We start from the raw sequence: 16,787 nt of genomic DNA, 5'->3' as shown, positions 1-16,787 counted from the left end.
ACAGATTACCAAAGGCTGATGACTGTGGCCGAGAGCATCACAGCCTTAATGTTCCCTTTCCAGTGGCAGCATGTCTATGTGCCCATCCTGCCCGCCTCACTGCTGCACTTCCTGGATGCCCCAGTGCCCTACCTGATGGGCCTGCACTCCAACGGAGAGGGTGACCGCACCAAACTAGAGCTGCCCCAGGAGGTAACCTATACACTCATGCACCTATGCACGCATGTTTGCACACACATACACACAGCTACTGCCATACACACACGCACACACACAGATTTTTGAGATTTGTGCATGGAATTGTTTCTCAAGGGTTGTTTACCTTGTTCATTTTTCTAATTTCTCTCCTCTCCCATCCTCCCTATTCCTTCTCTCCAAAAGGCTTTTTTAATTGGAAACATTCAGCTCTAGCTGAAACCATTTAGTTGGATTCCCTCAGCCCAGCCCTCTTTAAATGCAGCCTGTCAGAGCAATAACAAGTCATTTCTAATCAGATTGCAATGCGTGAATGGTGTTTGTGCTGAGAATACTAACAACGACTTCCCTCTGGACACTCCTGCCAACCCCATCTCCATCTGCTGTCTGATACACCCAACAAAGTGACGGCATGAAATTGGCTAATCTGTAGAGAGAATCACAGGGCCTTTGTAATCACAGATTACAAACCATCCCTCGATCCCTAGGTCTCCAGGCTGGTTTTTGTCCTTCGTTTTGATTAACAGTCGTTTTTCCACCAGATTTAGAGAAAGGAGGTGAATTTTTTATCAATTTACTTAAATGATTGATTAATTACTTAGATAACCCATTGATAAATGCTAAGTGGTTGTCGTTAAACATTATTCATGCTTAATGATTGTTCTTAAATAAAATGGGTTTGTGTTTACTTCTTAATGATGTTCTCAAAGGGTAGAGTGTTTCCTTTGTGAGGACAAACAGCCCTCATTAACCATGCTGTAGCTTACCCATGCTTTTACGGTTGATCAAAACACGTTGCTTTGCTCCTGTACACAGCATTTCTGCTAAAGGCCCTTCAACACAGAGCCTGGAGGAAGGGTGCTGTGTGTGCAACCAGCTTTTACACATCTGGAGGAAGGGTGCTGTGTGTGCAACCAGCTTTTACACATCTGGAGGAAGGGTGCTGTGTGTGCAACCAGCTTTTACACATCTGGAGGAAGGGTGCTGTGTGTGCAACCAGCTTTTACACATCTGGAGGAAGGGTGCTGTTGCAACCAGCTTTTACACATCTGGAGGAAGGGTGCTGTGTGTGCAACCAGCTTTTACACATCTGGAGGAAGGGTGCTGTGTGTGCAACCAGCTTTTACACATCTGGAGGAAGGGTGCTGTGTGTGCAACCAGCTTTTACACATCTGGAGGAAGGGTGCTGTTGCAACCAGCTTTTACACATCTGGAGGAAGGGTGCTGTTGCAACCAGCTTTTACACATCTGGAGCCGGTCCAATGGAAAGAGCTATGATGAATAAAAAGCCTGAGAATTTGTGAATTGATGACCTAAGTCAATCTCAATATTGCCTTATTCATCCATTTCTATATTTAAATCCTAATACTTTTAAGATGAAAGGCAGCAGATCAACAATGGAGGGCTTTTTCAAAAGAGTAGTTTGTCCCATTCAGAGTATCTGTTGACATTATATTACTGTCTTCAGTTAATCTCTTGAAGTCATCCACATCTTTTCTCCTTATGCCTCAATTGGTACTGCTCTGCGTTAAGCCACCTAGTGGAGAAAAGTGGGAATGGTTCTGCTATAACAAGAACATAACTATCACTCAGTTTGCTTCTCTCTGGTGTTCTCTGTTTCACCGACATGTTTACAATGACAGCTAAAAAAGACCACCTGTCATTCCAGGCCAACTTGTGTTTCGTGGACATCGACAACCACTTCATTGAGCTGCCAGAGGACCTCCCTCTGTTCCCCAACAAGCTAGAGTTCATCCAGGAGATCTCCGAGGTGCTGTTGGCCTTCGGTGTGTCTCCGGAGGGGAACCCGCTCCACAGCCAGGGCCAGGCCAAACACTGGGGCTTCCGCTCCACCGACATGGTCACGGACAGACGCAACGGCAACCTGGCCAGCTCGCCCCTCAACTCCTACCTGCTGAGGGAGAACGAGACCATCGCTAGACTGCAGGCCCTGGTCAAGAGGACTGGGGTCAGCCTGGAGAAGGTGAGAGCAGGGCCACAGTCATCCATTTGACTGGAACATATTATTCTAGATAGTCTGCATATACACTGAGTGTACAAAATATTAAGAGCACCTGCTCTTTCCATGACATAGACTGACCATGTGAATCCAGGTAAAAGCCATGATCCCTTATTGATGTCACTTGTTAAATCCACTTCAATCAGTGTAGATGAAGGGGAGGAGATGGTTGAAGTATCAACAATGGTCCACCACCCAAAGGACATCCAGCCAAATCGACACAACTGTGGGAAGCAATATGGGTCAGCATCCCTGTGGAACACTTGACACCTTGTAGAGTCAAGTCAATAATAGGAAGGTGTTCCTAATGTTTGGTATATTCAGTGTAGATTATTGCAGATTAATACTGCATGTCTGTCACAGTCTTTTGAAAATGACTAAGGGGTTTGTAGAGCAAAGATACTGTGGTGGGAAAGGCAGTCTATGAGCTGCCCATGTAAGCTGCTGCCGGCTAGCTCCGAGTGTGCTGTGCTCAGCCCTGGTGACGGAGGAAGTCTGTTACATTGCCATCAACAGAAAATTGGCGCCCATACAGAACCTAATTGCCATCTGGTTTGAACATGACACAGAGGGCCGTTGGTAATAGATGGTAATGTTTCAGCAGAATCACATTACAGACCAGTGAATGAATGAATTAGCTTTTAACTCCCGAGAGGAGGTCTCTCTAACTCTCCATATCTGTAGGAGCCCAGAGTAAGCAGCTTATGGACTAGTAGGGGCTAGCATTAGCTTTCTCTGAAGAGATTGCCTGCCCTGGTAGTCTGCTTTTAGCTCCTCAATTCGTGGGTAAGGCTTCAGGTAGGGTCATTGTGGCCATGTCTCACATTAAGGTAACCACCTGATTTAGGATCAGTGGTGTAGAGCGATGAATTAGAGGAGGGCTCAGTAGGACACATCCCTGCCATCTGATCTGGGCTTCGTAGCCATTACTCATCTTCATGTCTATGAGTACATGTATAGGTGACTCACTCACTGTGTCCTTTTGTCCTGCTCTTGCATGTTGAGATCTGCAACTGTGTCACACTTTGATTGTAACAGAGGAATGTGTGTTTTCAGTTTTTTTGTCAATAAATCAATACATCTCAGACTTTTTCCCCCATGCCCCTATCAGTGCTCCAGCAGCCTGTGCTAACATGGAGATAAGAAACCCATACCCTCTATTGCAGGAGTAGGCAACTAGATTCAGCCGCGGGCCGATTTTTATCACAGTGGATGGTCGGGAGGCCGGAACATAATTCTAATAATTTGAACACTGCAAATTGACCACAACTAACATTGATTGGATTGGATTTGATAATAACAATAATTTCATACCTTGATTACGCGATCACATATTTCTATATTTTCTATTAGTGGGAATATTGGTGACCCCTGTTGTCGACCCCTGCTCTATGGCTTTCTTAACTTCTGTCATCAAACCCCTCTTTTTCTTCTTCTTTTTCACTCTCTCTATTTTTCTGTGCTGTTTTCCTGAGCCACTGTGTTTCTTCCCCCTCTCTCTCTTCCAGTTGGATGTGAGGGAGGATGCCAGCAGCAACAAGGACCTGAAGGTGCAGTGTGATGAGGAGGAGCTGAAGATGCACCAGCTCAACATCCAGGTGCGAGAGGTCTTCGCCAACCGCTTCACCCAGATGTTCGCCGACTACGAGGTGTTTGTCATCCAGCCCAGCCAGGACAAGGAGTCCTGGTTCAGCAACAGGGACCAGATGCAGAACTTTGACAAGGTGAGATCAGAGACTAGATTCCCTATATAGTCCACTACTTTTGATAAGGGGCCTTAGGGATATGGTCAAAAGTAGTGCACAATATAGTCTGCTATCATGCAGACCACCATAGTCCTTGTGCACAAGAACACAAAGGCAACCTGCCTAAATGACTACAGACCCGTAGCACTCACGTCCGTAGCCATGAAGTGATTTGAAAGGCTAGTAATGGCTCACATCAACGCCATTATCCCAGAAACCCTAGACCCACTCCATTTTGCATACCACCCAAACAGATCCGCAGATGATGCAATCTCTATTGCACTCCACACTGCCCTTTCCCACCTGGACAAAAGGAACACCTATGTGAGAATGCTATTCATTGACTACAGCTCAGTGTTTAACACCATAGTGCCCTCAAAGCTTATCACTAAGCTAAGGAACCTTCGACTAAACACCTCCCTCTGCAACTGGATCCTGGACCTCCTGACGGGCCGCCCCCAGGTGGTGAGGGTAGGTAGCAACACATCTGCCACACTGATCCTCAACACTGGAGCTCCCCAGGGGTGCGTGCTCAGTCCCCTCCTATACTCCCTGTTCACCTACGACTGCATGGCCAGGCACGACTCCAACACCATCATTAAGTTTGCAGACAACACAACAGTGGTAGGCCTGATCCCCGACAACGACGAGACAGCCTATAGGGAGGAGGTCAGAGACCTGGCCGGGTGGTGCCAGAATACAACTTTATCCCTCAACGTAACCAAGACTAAGGAGATGATTGTGGACTACAGGAAAAGGAGCCCCCGAGCACGCCCCCATTCTCATCGACGGGGCTGTAGTGGAGCAGATTGAGAGCTTCAAGTTCCTTGGTGTCCACATCAACAACAAACTAGAATGGTCCAAACACACCAAGACAGTCGTGAAGAGGGCACGACAAAGCCTTTTCCCCCTCAGGAGACTAAAAAGATTTGGCATGGGACCCTCAAAAGGTTCTACAGCTGCAACTTCGAGAGCATCCTGACCAGTTGCATCACTGCCTGGTACGGCAATTGCTCGACCTCCGAATGCAAGGCACTTCAGAGGGTAGTGCGTACGGCCCAGTACATCACAGGGGCAAAGCTGCCTGCCATCCAGGACCTCTACACCAGGTGGTGTTAGAGGAAGGCCTTAAAAATTGTCATAGACTGTTCTCTCTACTACCGAATGGCAAGCTGTACCGGAGCGCCAAGTCTAGGACAAAAAGGCTTCTCAACAGTTTTACCCCCAAGCCATAAGACTCCTGAACAGGTAACCAAATGGTTACCCGGACTATTTGCATTGTGTGCTTCCCCCCAACCCCTCTTTTACGCTGCTGCTACTCTCTGTTCATCATATATGCATAGTCACTTTAACCATACCTACATGTACATACTGCCTCAATAAGCCTGACTAACCGGTGTCTGTATATAGCCTTGCTACTGTTATTTTCAAATGTCTTTTTACTGTTGTTTTATTTCTTTACTTACCTACACACACACACACCTTTTTTTCACACTATTGGTTAGAGCCTGTAAGTAAGCATTTCACTGTAAGGTTGTTGTATTCGGCGCACATGACAAATAAACTTTGATTTGATTTGATTTAGGGAATAGGGTGCCATTTGGGATGCAGTCCCACTCCAGACTCAGAAACATTAATTTGAGTGGAAGTCTTCAATGCGCTTTAAAGCTTTTCATATTAATTGGCCCCTGGGAGTCCTCACTTCATTTTGTGATGTGATTCTTGTCGATTCCAGGCCTCCTTCCTCTCTGACCAGCCTGAGCCCTACCTGCCCTTCCTGTCCCGTTTCCTGGAGACTCAGATGTTCGCCTCCTTCATCGATAGTAAGATCCTTTGCCATGATGATGAGGACAAGGAACACACGTTGAGGGTGTTTGACTCCCGAGTGGACAAAATCCGCATGCTGAACGTGCGCACGCCCACCCTGCGCACCTCCATGTACCAGACCTGCACCAATATCGACGAGGCGGGTAAGAAAGGAGGAGACCTGTTTTCACACCTATACTATTAGGAGATCATTGTCTCAGATGGTGCAAGATACTTGTATGTTTTCAAGACACACGTCTCAAATACTTCCACACTGATTTATTTGAACCTTTCTTTGCTAACAGACTGTAACTGTAACTGTTCTCGTTTTCAGACAAAATCCTTCAAAAGCGATATGAGAAAATTGATTTTGTCTCCCCTGAACCTCACTCCATTGGGTTAGAGATCTACAAGGCTCACCTTAGTAATAATCCATCCTTATTTCACCTTGGTGGCGGGTTATTGTTTGTGCTTGCGATGCATTATGGGAACAATATGATTACAGGGTCTTTCTTCTACTCTGTCTTTGGGAACAGTCAGTAGCACCTGGAATAATTCATGTCAAAATTAATTTAGCTGTTGAATTCTTTCCTCTCACTATAAATTCTTTCAAATTCCTCTCTGTAATTGTATGATTCATTGCATGCATACCAGTTATGTACTAACCTAATACATTACACTGTTATCTACACCGTTGTAATAGTCTTAACTATGTAGCCTGCTGTCATTGATGCTGATGATGTTGAGTGTTGGGTCAGGTTAAGGATGCAGAATTCCAATAACTTTACAAAAATTCCAAGTTTTTCCAGAAATCCAGGTTGGAAGATTCCCTGAAACAGAACGGAATAAGCAGGAAATCATGAATCCCCCAACCAGGATTTCTGGAAAACCTGACAATTTTGATAAGCTTTAAAGGAATTTTGCAACCCTAGGTCAGGTGATGATAACTCACAGCATGGAGGTGTGGTGTTGAGGAGTCAGAGATGAGATGTGGAGTGGTGAATCTATGTGACTCCTCAGTGCTATGACTCATAGGCACTCACAGAGGGGCTTAACAATGACATAAGACTGTTAAATCCTCCATGACGGTTGGTGCTAATGGATCTGCTGTGACAGTACCTCATCCTCCTCCCCTCTCTGTGTCACCCCAGAGAAGGCCATAGAGATGCGGGTGGTTAAGATCGACCACACGGCCCTGCATCCCCACCTGCTGGATATGAAGATTGGCCAGGGTCGCTACGAACACGGCTTCTTCCCCCGGCTGCAGTCTGACGTGCTCTCCACTGGACCCGTCAGCAACAAGTGAGTATCACACCTCCTCAAGAGAGACTGATTTACATATTTTGATTGATAATACTTAAAAAATATGTTTGTTTTTGTCTCTCTCTTTGCTATTTGGCTTTCGTATCTTTCTAAGTGAAGTTGTTTTGTTTGTATGTTAGATGGGCGAAGAGGAGTGCTCCAGCACAGTGGAGGAGGAAGGACAGACAGAAACAACACGCTGAACACCTTTACTTGGACAACGACCAGAGAGAGGTGAGAGGACATCAAGCAGCCCTAGAAAAACAGGATTAACATTCCCAAACCATATTCACATGGATTTTGTCTATCTGTTTTTGTGTTATCATTAGTTTCTTTTTGATTTCTTCCTCACTCTTCTTCATGGCTTGCGTTGTTCACTTCTAAATATCTAACGTCTGGAACGATTGAATTAAAGTCTTGTTTGTCCATTTTCTCTTTTACTCTCTATACCTCAATTATTTTCTCTTGACCTAACCTCTCTTTCTGTTTCTGTTTCTATCCCTCTGACACCTACTGTCTCCCTTACATCTACCTACTCTATTTCTCTCACACACTCTCTCTTTGGTGTCTCTCTCTCTCCTTCTCTCTCCGTCTCACACACACTCACGCTCCCAGCATGTGGAGTGTCTGTTCCCGGAGCTGCAGCTCCTGCTGTTTCTAGACTACTACTGGCTCTCGCAGTCCTTCAGGCCCTGTCTAAAGTCTGTGACTGTGGATGTGGTATGTGTTGGCAGTGGGTGGGGCCTGAGCCTCACACCACGTCCACATGGCCCCTCCCCCCATGTGGTCCTCACTCCCTCCTCCTCCTCCTAGCATCACAGCTTTACCTGATACTCCAGATCACTTTCCAGGGTTTCTTCTCAGGTTTAGGGTTTCACTTTAGGGTGCACTTAACTCCACATTAAGAACGCATTATTTAGATTGATTTGACAGCATCCCAGAAAACCCATGGCGCTGACACGCCTCCCAGGATGGATGTTAAGGTCATAAAGGTAAAAGAGAGAAACACATCGTCTCATAAAATGACCTCAGTACAGGCAGCTCAGCTCATTATACAACTGACTCAGAGTTCCTCCCTCTCCCTCCTCTGGAATGATCAATCCCTCACTGTAGTAGTTACCAGAAATCTATCCACAGTATGCACTGTATACGTTCTGTGGTTGGTTGCCGAGTGATGTGACCCTCTGTGTTTATGTGATGATGAACATTGAGCCAAATTGATTACTCTCCCTTGGTGTATAGCCTACTCTTCGGCCACTCTATGTGTGTCCTCTCTGACCCTGTCCTTCCATGACCCTGTCCTGTCTGACCATGCCCTGTCTGACCCTGTCCTCTCTGTCTCATTACAGAAATACATCCAGGAGGCCAGGAACCTGGGCACTACCATCCGGCAGCCCAAGCTGTCCAACCTCTCCCCCTCCGTCATCGCTCAGACCAACTGGAAGTTTGTGGAGGGTCTGCTGAAGGAGTGCAGGAATAAGGTACGGTAACTACCAGTCTTCCTATATTACGATTGCAATAACCATTGCAGTAGACTATTGCAGTAGACTATCGCATGGATATTGAAATACGACACCTTCAGTGAGTCTCCAGTAGTTTCAATGTCACTCAGAAGTATTCTGATGTCAATGACCGTTGCAGTAGACTATTACTTGGATATTGAGATCCAGCACCTCTAGTGTCAACCATCTGGCCTCCAGAGATGGTAATCTCCCTGTACGGTGATGTGTGTGTCCCTCCAGACCAAGCGCATGCTGGTTGAGAAGATGGGCAGGGAGGCGGTGGAGCTGGGTCATGGGGAGGTCAGCATTACAGGTGTGGAGGAGAACACACTTATCGCCTCCCTCTGTGACCTGCTGGAGAGGATCTGGAGCCACGGGCTGCAGGTCAAACAGGTCAGCACACACACACACACAAGTATTATTTAAAAACAGTTTATATACACACTAACACACATATATGCATTTAGGTGCATTCAATGCGTATTCATTCATTCCCGCATCTCCATCTTCATCTGCCAGGGTAAATCTGCCTTGTGGTCCCACCTGCTCCATTATCAGGAGAGCAAAGAGAAGACGGATGCAGCACCAGCCGGTTTGGGTCCCCCAGGTAAGCCACTCGTTGAAATGTGATGAATGGACGGTGATGTAAAGCCATAGCCACATCCCTCTCTCTCCTCCCCATCATCAGGTCTCATCCACAACACAGAGAGACGCAAGTCTGACGCTGGCGCTGCCTTGCCCCCTCTCAAGGTGTCCCTGATCAGGGACATGAGGTGAGTCTCCTCATCCATTCACCAGGTCTACCACAGTATCAGTGTCTTCAGATGCTCTGCCTACCGTATATACACTATTTGCCAAGTATCCTCGTGAATATAAATTTCAAGTCATATGGTCTTGAAATGATGGATGGTTGTAAGGGGAATGTTCCGAGTGATACTATACTATTCTGTCTGTGTTGATTGTCCCTTCTGTAGCGGCAGAAGTGGTTCAAATGTATGCCTTCGTACCTCTACGTAGTTTGAAAATAACCATTTTGAATCAAGGTGAGATAATGATTGATTGGTCATTCCTCAGAATGCAATGATTTCAAAGTGTTTTCACTGCCATCTTGTGGCTCACTGACAAAAAGCACTTTCAGTCTAAACAGAATATTATCAATGATTCAGGACCATATGTAGTGGAAAAATATGGACATCAGCCTCATAGCCATGCATCTCAAGCTTTGCAGCAGGCATAAACACTTGATTACCAGCTATGATTATTTTAATTATATATACACACACACACACTGTACAGCATATACAGTCGTGGCCAAAAGTTTTGAGAATGACACAAATATTCATTTTCACAAAGTCTGCTGCCTCAGTTTGTATGATGGCAATTTGCATATACTCCAGAATGTTAGGAAGAGTGATCAGATGAATTGCAATTAATTGCAAAGTCCCTCTTTGCCATGCAAATGAACTGAATCGGCAAAAACATTTCCACTGCATTTCAGCCCTGCCACAAAAGGACCAGCTGACATCATGTCAGTGATTCTCTCGTTAACACAGGTGTGAGTGTTGACGAGGACAAGGCTGGAGATCACTCTGTCATGCTGATTGAGTTCGAATAACAGACTGGAAGCTTCAAAAGGAGGGTGGTGCTTTTTAATCATTGTTCTTCCTCTGTCAACCATGGTTACCTGCAAGGAAACACGTGCCGTCATCATTGCTTTGCACAAAAAGGGCTTCACAGGCAAGGATATTGCTGCCAGTAAGATTGCACCTAAAACAACCATTTATCAGATCATCAAGAACTTCAAGGAGAGCAGGTTCAATTGCTGTGAAGAAGGCTTCAGGGCGCCCAAGAAAGTGTACAACCACCAAGTCAGAACAGTAGGCTAAAGTATGAGGGGGAAAGGGACCAAATTTTTAGGGTAAGGCACATGGGCTACTAACAGCTTACTAAACAACATACACTTAGTGTTACTTTCTCAGCTACAGTATACATATCTTCCTGACATATTACATAATTTATGCAGCAGCATACAATACATTTTTGGACTGACCTTGATGTGCTGTGTTCGCTTGAACAGGAAGGTGGTGCGGCGGTCCCTGTAGGCAAATTTTGTCATCAAACTTTGTCATTAAAGTCTGTATTCTCGTGATTTATGGTACTTTCAAGACAACTGGGAGCTCGGGGTGAAAAAACAAGGTTGAATCAAAAACAAGGTTGACATCAGTGATCTTCAGGTCGAAGCTCTAAAAAGAAGCCAGAGTTCCCGACTTGGAATTCCAAGTTGGATAACCAATCAAAACGTATTTTCACAGTCGGAGCTCATTTATTTCAGATTTCCCAGTTGTCTTGAATATACTGAAGTCTGAGATGTCCTTGTTCCTAGTTTCCAGTTGTTTTGAACGCGGCAGAAATCATGCTGGATTGACAGCATGAATGTTTATATTTTTAAGCTTGGAAAAGAGACCCTGAAGCCCAGACATATCACACACACACTCCACTGAATAGCAGGCTAGTGATTGCTTTGCAGCGCTTGCAGTTAGCCACTGATTCCTTCCAAACAATTCATTGTTGAATTTGCGATTTCCAACTTGTCGTGTAATGTTTATGTCCAATGGCCGATGAGCACCACTACATTTTATCTATAATTTCTCTTCATATGACAAGGATTGAAAAGGATTTGCCAGTAGATTGTCGACGTGATTCATGATGATGACTGCTTGTCTAGCTTCCTATCTAAGATTTTGAAAGTATGATGTTGACATGATCAGTCCATTCAAAGCTACAGTAGAAGTCATTTTATCTGTGGCCAATGAACTTGAGCCTTCTTTGATGGGCACTTCTAATGTAGCTTGAATTTTCGAGCTCTCCCCGTAGATTTTGCAGTGACACAGTGTCCCCATGAGTGACAGAACACGGAGCCAATCACGGCACAACTAGAGAATATTACCAACCCTATGCTCCGTATTTTTCACTGGCTGCCCCACCACCACCACAGAAAGCACTGAGCTAGACTGAAACACCTGCATTTTGGAGATGCCTTACTCAAGAAAGCAAAAAAAGAGACCATGTTTGTATGAAGCTTTATTAACTCAATGATTTAGTTTTTTACATTGTTTGCAAACTGATATGTTAGACGTATTAATGCCAAAATAACATGCAAAACAGGAAACAACAACAATAAAACAATTATATATATATATATACAGTATATACGGCCCCCTTGAACTTTGCGACCTTTTGCCACATTTCAGGCTTCAAACATAAAGATAGAAAACTGTATTTTTTTGTGAAGAATCAACAACAAGTGGGACACAATCATGAAGTGGAACGACATTTATTGGATATTTCAAACTTTTTTAACAAATCAAAAACTGAAAAATTGGGCGTGCAAAATTATTCAGCCCCCTTAAGTTAATACTTTGTAGCGCCACCTTTTGCTGCGATTACAGCTGTAAGTCGCTTGGGGTATGTCTCTATCAGTTTTGCACATCGAGAGACTGAAATTTTTTTCCCATTCCTCCTTGCAAAACAGCTTGAGCTCAGTGAGGTTGGATGGAGAGCATTTGTGAACAGCAGTTTTCTGTTCTTTCCACAGATTCTCGATTGGATTCAGGTCTGGACTTTGACTTGGCCATTCTAACACCTGGATATGTTTATTTTTGAACCATTCCATTGTAGATTTTGCTTTATGTTTTGGATCATTGTCTTGTTGGAAGACAAATCTCCGTCCCAGTCTCAGGTCTTTTGCAGACTCCATCAGGTTTTCTTCCAGAATGGTCCTGTATTTGGCTCCATCCATCTTCCCATCAATTTTAACCATCTTCCCTGTCCCTGCTGAAGAAAAGCAGGCCCAAACCATGATGCTGCCACCACCATGTTTGACAGTGGGGATGGTGTGTTCAGCTGTGTTGCTTTTACGCCAAACATAACGTTTTGCATTGTTGCCAAAAAGTTCCATTTTGGTTTCATCTGACCAGAGCACCTTCTTCCACGTTTGGTGTGTCTCCCAGGTGGCTTGTGGCAAACTTTAAACAACACTTTTTATGGATATCTTTAAGAAATGGCTTTCTTGCCACTCTTCCATAAAGGCCAGATTTGTGCAGTATATGACTGATTGTTGTCCTATGGACAGAGTCTCCCACCTCAGCTGTAGATCTCTGCAGTTCATCCAGAGTGATCATGGGCCTCTTGGCTGCATCTCGGTTCAGTCTTCTCCTTGTATGAGCTGAAAGTTTAGAGGGACGGCCAGGTCTTGGTAGATTTGCAGTGGTCTGATACTCCTTCCATTTCAATATTATCGCTTGCACAGTGCTCCTTGGGATGTTTAAAGCTTGGGAAATATTTTTGTATCCAAATCCGGCTTTAAACTTCTTCACAACAGTATCTCGGACCTGCCTGGTGTGTTCCTTGTTCTTCATGATGCTCTCTGAGCTTTTAACGGACCTCTGAGACTATCACAGTGCAGGTGCATTTATACGGAGACTTGATTACACACAGGTGGATTGTATTTATCATCATTAGTCATTTAGGTCAACATTGGATCATTCAGAGATCCTCACTGAACTTCTGGAGAGAGTTTGCTGCACTGAAAGTAAAGGGGCTGAATAATTTTGCACGCCCAATTTTTCAGTTTTTGAATTTGTTAAAAAAGTTTGAAATATCAAATAAATGTCATTCCACTTCATGATTGTGTCCCACTTGTTGTTGATTCTTTACAAAAAAATACAGTTTTGTATATTTATGTTTGAAGCCTGAAATGTGGCAAAAGGTCGCAAAGTTCAAGGGGGCCGAATACTTTCGCAAGGCACTGTATAAACTGCTCAAAAAAATAAAGGGAACACTTAAACAACACAATGTAACTCCAAGTCAATCACACTTCTGTGAAATCAAACTGCCCACTTAGGAAGCAACACTGATTGACAATACATTTCACATGCTGTTGTGCAAATGGAATAGACAACAGGTGGAAATTATAGGTAATTCGCAAGACACCCCCAATAACGGAGTGGTTCTGCAGCTGGTGACTACAGACCACTTCTCAGTTCCTATGCTTCCTGGCTGATGTTTTGGTCACTTTTGAATGCTGGCGGTGCTTTCACTCTAGTGGTCGCATGAGACGGAGTCTACAACCCACACAAGTGGCTCAGGTAGTGCAGCTCATCCAGGAGGGCACATCAATGCGAGCTGTGGCAAGAAGGTTTGCTGTGTCTGTCAGCGTAGTGTCCAGAGCATGGAGGCGCTACCAGGAGACAGGCCAGTACACCAGGAGACGTGGAGGAGGCCGTAGGAGGGCAACAACCCAGAAGCAGGACCGCTACCTCCGCCTTTGTGCAAGGAGGAGCACTGTCAGAGCCCTGCAAAATGACCTCCAGCAGGCCACAAATGTGCATGTGTCTGCTCAAACGGTCAGAAACATGACTCCATGAGGGTGGTATGAGGGCCCGACATCCACAGGTGGGGGTTGTGCTTACAGCCCAACACCGTGCAGGACTTTTGCCATTTGCCAGAGAACACCAAGATTGACAAATTTTCCACTGGCACCCTGTGCTCTTCACAGATGAAAGCAGGTTCACACTGAGCACATGTGACAGACGTGACAGAGTCTGGAGACGCCGTGGAGAATGTTCTGCTGCCTGCAACATCCTCCAGCATGACCGGTTTGGCGGTGGGTCAGTCATGGTGTGGGGTGGCATTTCTTTGGGGGGCCGCACAGCCCTCCATGTGCTCGCCAGAGGTAGCCTGACTGCCATTAGGTACCGAGATGAGATCCTCAGACCCCTTGTGAGACCATATGCTGGTGCGGTTGGCCCTGGGTTCCTCCTAATGCAAGACAATGCTAGACCTTATGTGGCTGGAGTGTGTCAGCAGTTCCTGCAAGAGGAAGGCATTGATGCTATGGACTGGCCCGCCCGTTACCCAGACCTGAATCCAATTGAGCACATCTGGGACATCATGTCTCGCTCCATCCACCAACGCCACGTTGCACCACAGACTGTCCAGGAGTTGGCGGATGCTTTAGTCCCGTTCTAGGAGGAGATCCCTCAGGAGACCATCCGCCACCTCATCAGGAGCATGCCCATGCGTTGTAGGGAGGTCATACAGGCAAGTGGAGGCCACACACACTACTGAGCCTCATTTAGACTTGATTTAAGGACATTACATCAAAGTTGGATCAGCCTGTGGTGTGGTTTTCAGACCAGACCTCCATGGGTTGATAAATTTGATTTCCATTGTTCATTTTTGTGTGATTTTGTTGTCAGCACATTAAACTATGTAAAGAAAAAAGTATTTCATTCATTCAGATCTAGGATGTGTTATTTTAGTGTTCCCTTTATGTTTTTGAGCAGTGTATATATACAGGACCTGTCAAAAGTCCAAGGGTTTTTCTTTATTTTTACAATTTTCGACAGTGTAGAATAATAGTGAAGACATCAAAACTATGAAATATCACATATGGAATCATGTAGTAACCAAAACAGTTACTACACTCTTGGCATAGCCCTCAGACAATAGCCCTATTTGGTAAAAGACCAATTCCATATTATGGCAAGAACAGCTCAAATAAGCAAAGAGAAATGACAGTCCATCATTACTTTAAGACATGAAGGTCAGTCAATCTGGAACATTTCAAGAACTTTGAAAGATTCTTCAAATGCAGTCGCAAAAACCATCAAGCGCTATGATGAAACTGGCTCTCATGAGGACCGCCACAAGAAAGGAAGACCTAGAGTTACCTCTGCTGCAGAAGATAAGTTCATTAGAGATAACAGCCTCAGAAATTGCAGCACAAAAAAATGCATCACAGAGTTCAAGTAACAGACACATCTTAACATCAACTGTTCAGAGGAGACGGAGTGAATCAAATTGCTGCAAAGAAACCACTACTAAAGGACACCAATAAGAAGAGGAGACTTGCTTAGGCCAAGAAACAAGAGCAATGGACATTAGACTGGTGGAAATCTGTCCTTTGTGATTTTTGGTTCCAATCGCCGTGTGTTTGTGAGATGCAGAGTAGGTGAGCGGACGGTCTCCGCATGTGTGGTTCCCACCGGGAAGCATGGAGGAGGAGGTGTGATGGTGTGGGGGTGCTTTGCTGGTGACATTGTCTGTGATTTATTTAGAATTCAAGGCACACTTAACCAGCATGGCTACCACATAATTCTGCAGCGTTACGCCATCCCATCTGGTTTGCGCTTAGGGGGACTATTATTTGTTTTTCAACAGCACAATGACCCAAAACACACCTCCGCGATGATTTGTCTACCTTGTTGTCAAGAGACTGGACATTGGCGAGTAGTATACTTGGGAGCGGTGAGCGATGTGCCTATCTACGGAGCCTGACCAGAAGACCGCTCCGTCTGCCCCTCTGCGGCGCCGTTGTTTTGGGTCGCCTACTGGGATCTGATCCATTGTCCTGGGTGGTGGTCCAAACAGAGAATCCGCTTCGGGAAAGTCGTATTCCTGGTCATAATGTTGGTAAGTTGACGTTGCTCTTCCAATAGTTCTTCCTGGCTGTATGTAATAAGATTAAGATTTCATGGGGTAACAATGTAAGAAATAATACATAAAACAAACTAAATACTGCATAGTTTCCTAAGAATGCGAAGCGAGGCGACCATCTCTGTCGGCGCCATATGTCATGAGGCTACATTTATTGTAGCTGGGGACTTTAACAAAGCTAATCTGAAAACAAGACTCCCTAAATTTTATCAGCATATCGAATGCGCAATCCGGGCTGGCAGCATTCTGGATCATTGCTACTCTAACTTCCGCAACGCATATAAAGCCCTCCCTCGCTCTCCTTTCGGCAAATCTGACCACGAACCCATTTTGTTGCTTCCAGCCTATAGACAAACACTAAAACAGGAAATGCCCGTGCTCAGGTCTGTTCAACGCTGGTCCGACCAATCGGATTCCACTCTTCAAGATTGCATCGATCACGTGAACTGGGATATGTTCCGGATAGCCTCAGACAACAACATTGATGTATACGCTGATTTGGTGAGCGAGTTTATTAGCAAGTGCATCGGTGATGTTGTACCCACGATGACTGTTAAAACCTTCCCCAACCAGAACCCGTGGATTGATGGCAACATTCGCGCAAAACTGAAAGCGCTTACCACTGCTTTTAATCATGGCAGGGTGACCGGAAACATGACTGAATACAAACAGTGTAGCTTTTCCCTCAAACAAGCTAAGTGTCAGTATAGAGACAAA

At 45.1% G+C, this 16,787-nt stretch overlaps 1 protein-coding gene across 5 annotated transcripts in view; it reads left to right on the top strand.

Moving 5' to 3' along the window:
- Positions 1-16,787, top strand: part of LOC110506693 (DENN domain-containing protein 5A) — a 52,507-nt gene that overhangs the window by 26,204 nt on the left and 9,516 nt on the right. For 2 of the 5 annotated variants that reach the window (XM_036964402.1, XM_021586497.2), the window contains 11 exons: positions 5-192; positions 1,865-2,179; positions 3,724-3,939; positions 5,696-5,930; positions 6,101-6,190; positions 6,918-7,068; positions 7,209-7,302; positions 8,418-8,549; positions 8,811-8,963; positions 9,090-9,177; positions 9,259-9,343. In XM_036964402.1, coding sequence (XP_036820297.1) covers positions 5-192; positions 1,865-2,179; positions 3,724-3,939; positions 5,696-5,930; positions 6,101-6,190; positions 6,918-7,068; positions 7,209-7,302; positions 8,418-8,549; positions 8,811-8,963; positions 9,090-9,177; positions 9,259-9,343 — 1,747 coding nt within the window. Of the gene's footprint in view, positions 1-4; positions 193-1,864; positions 2,180-3,723; positions 3,940-5,695; positions 5,931-6,100; positions 6,191-6,917; positions 7,069-7,208; positions 7,303-8,417; positions 8,550-8,810; positions 8,964-9,089; positions 9,178-9,258; positions 9,344-15,794; positions 15,839-16,787 lie in introns of those variants that run through there. The other 3 variants (XM_021586500.2, XM_021586499.2, XM_036964403.1) reach the window with 2 other exon arrangements.

Source organism: Oncorhynchus mykiss, chromosome 26 (assembly GCF_013265735.2).
Source record: "Oncorhynchus mykiss isolate Arlee chromosome 26, USDA_OmykA_1.1, whole genome shotgun sequence".
Taxonomy (NCBI): Eukaryota; Metazoa; Chordata; class Actinopteri; order Salmoniformes; family Salmonidae; genus Oncorhynchus; species Oncorhynchus mykiss.
The sequence above is the reverse complement of the archived record's forward strand: the minus strand, read 5'-3'. Positions and strand labels throughout refer to the sequence as shown.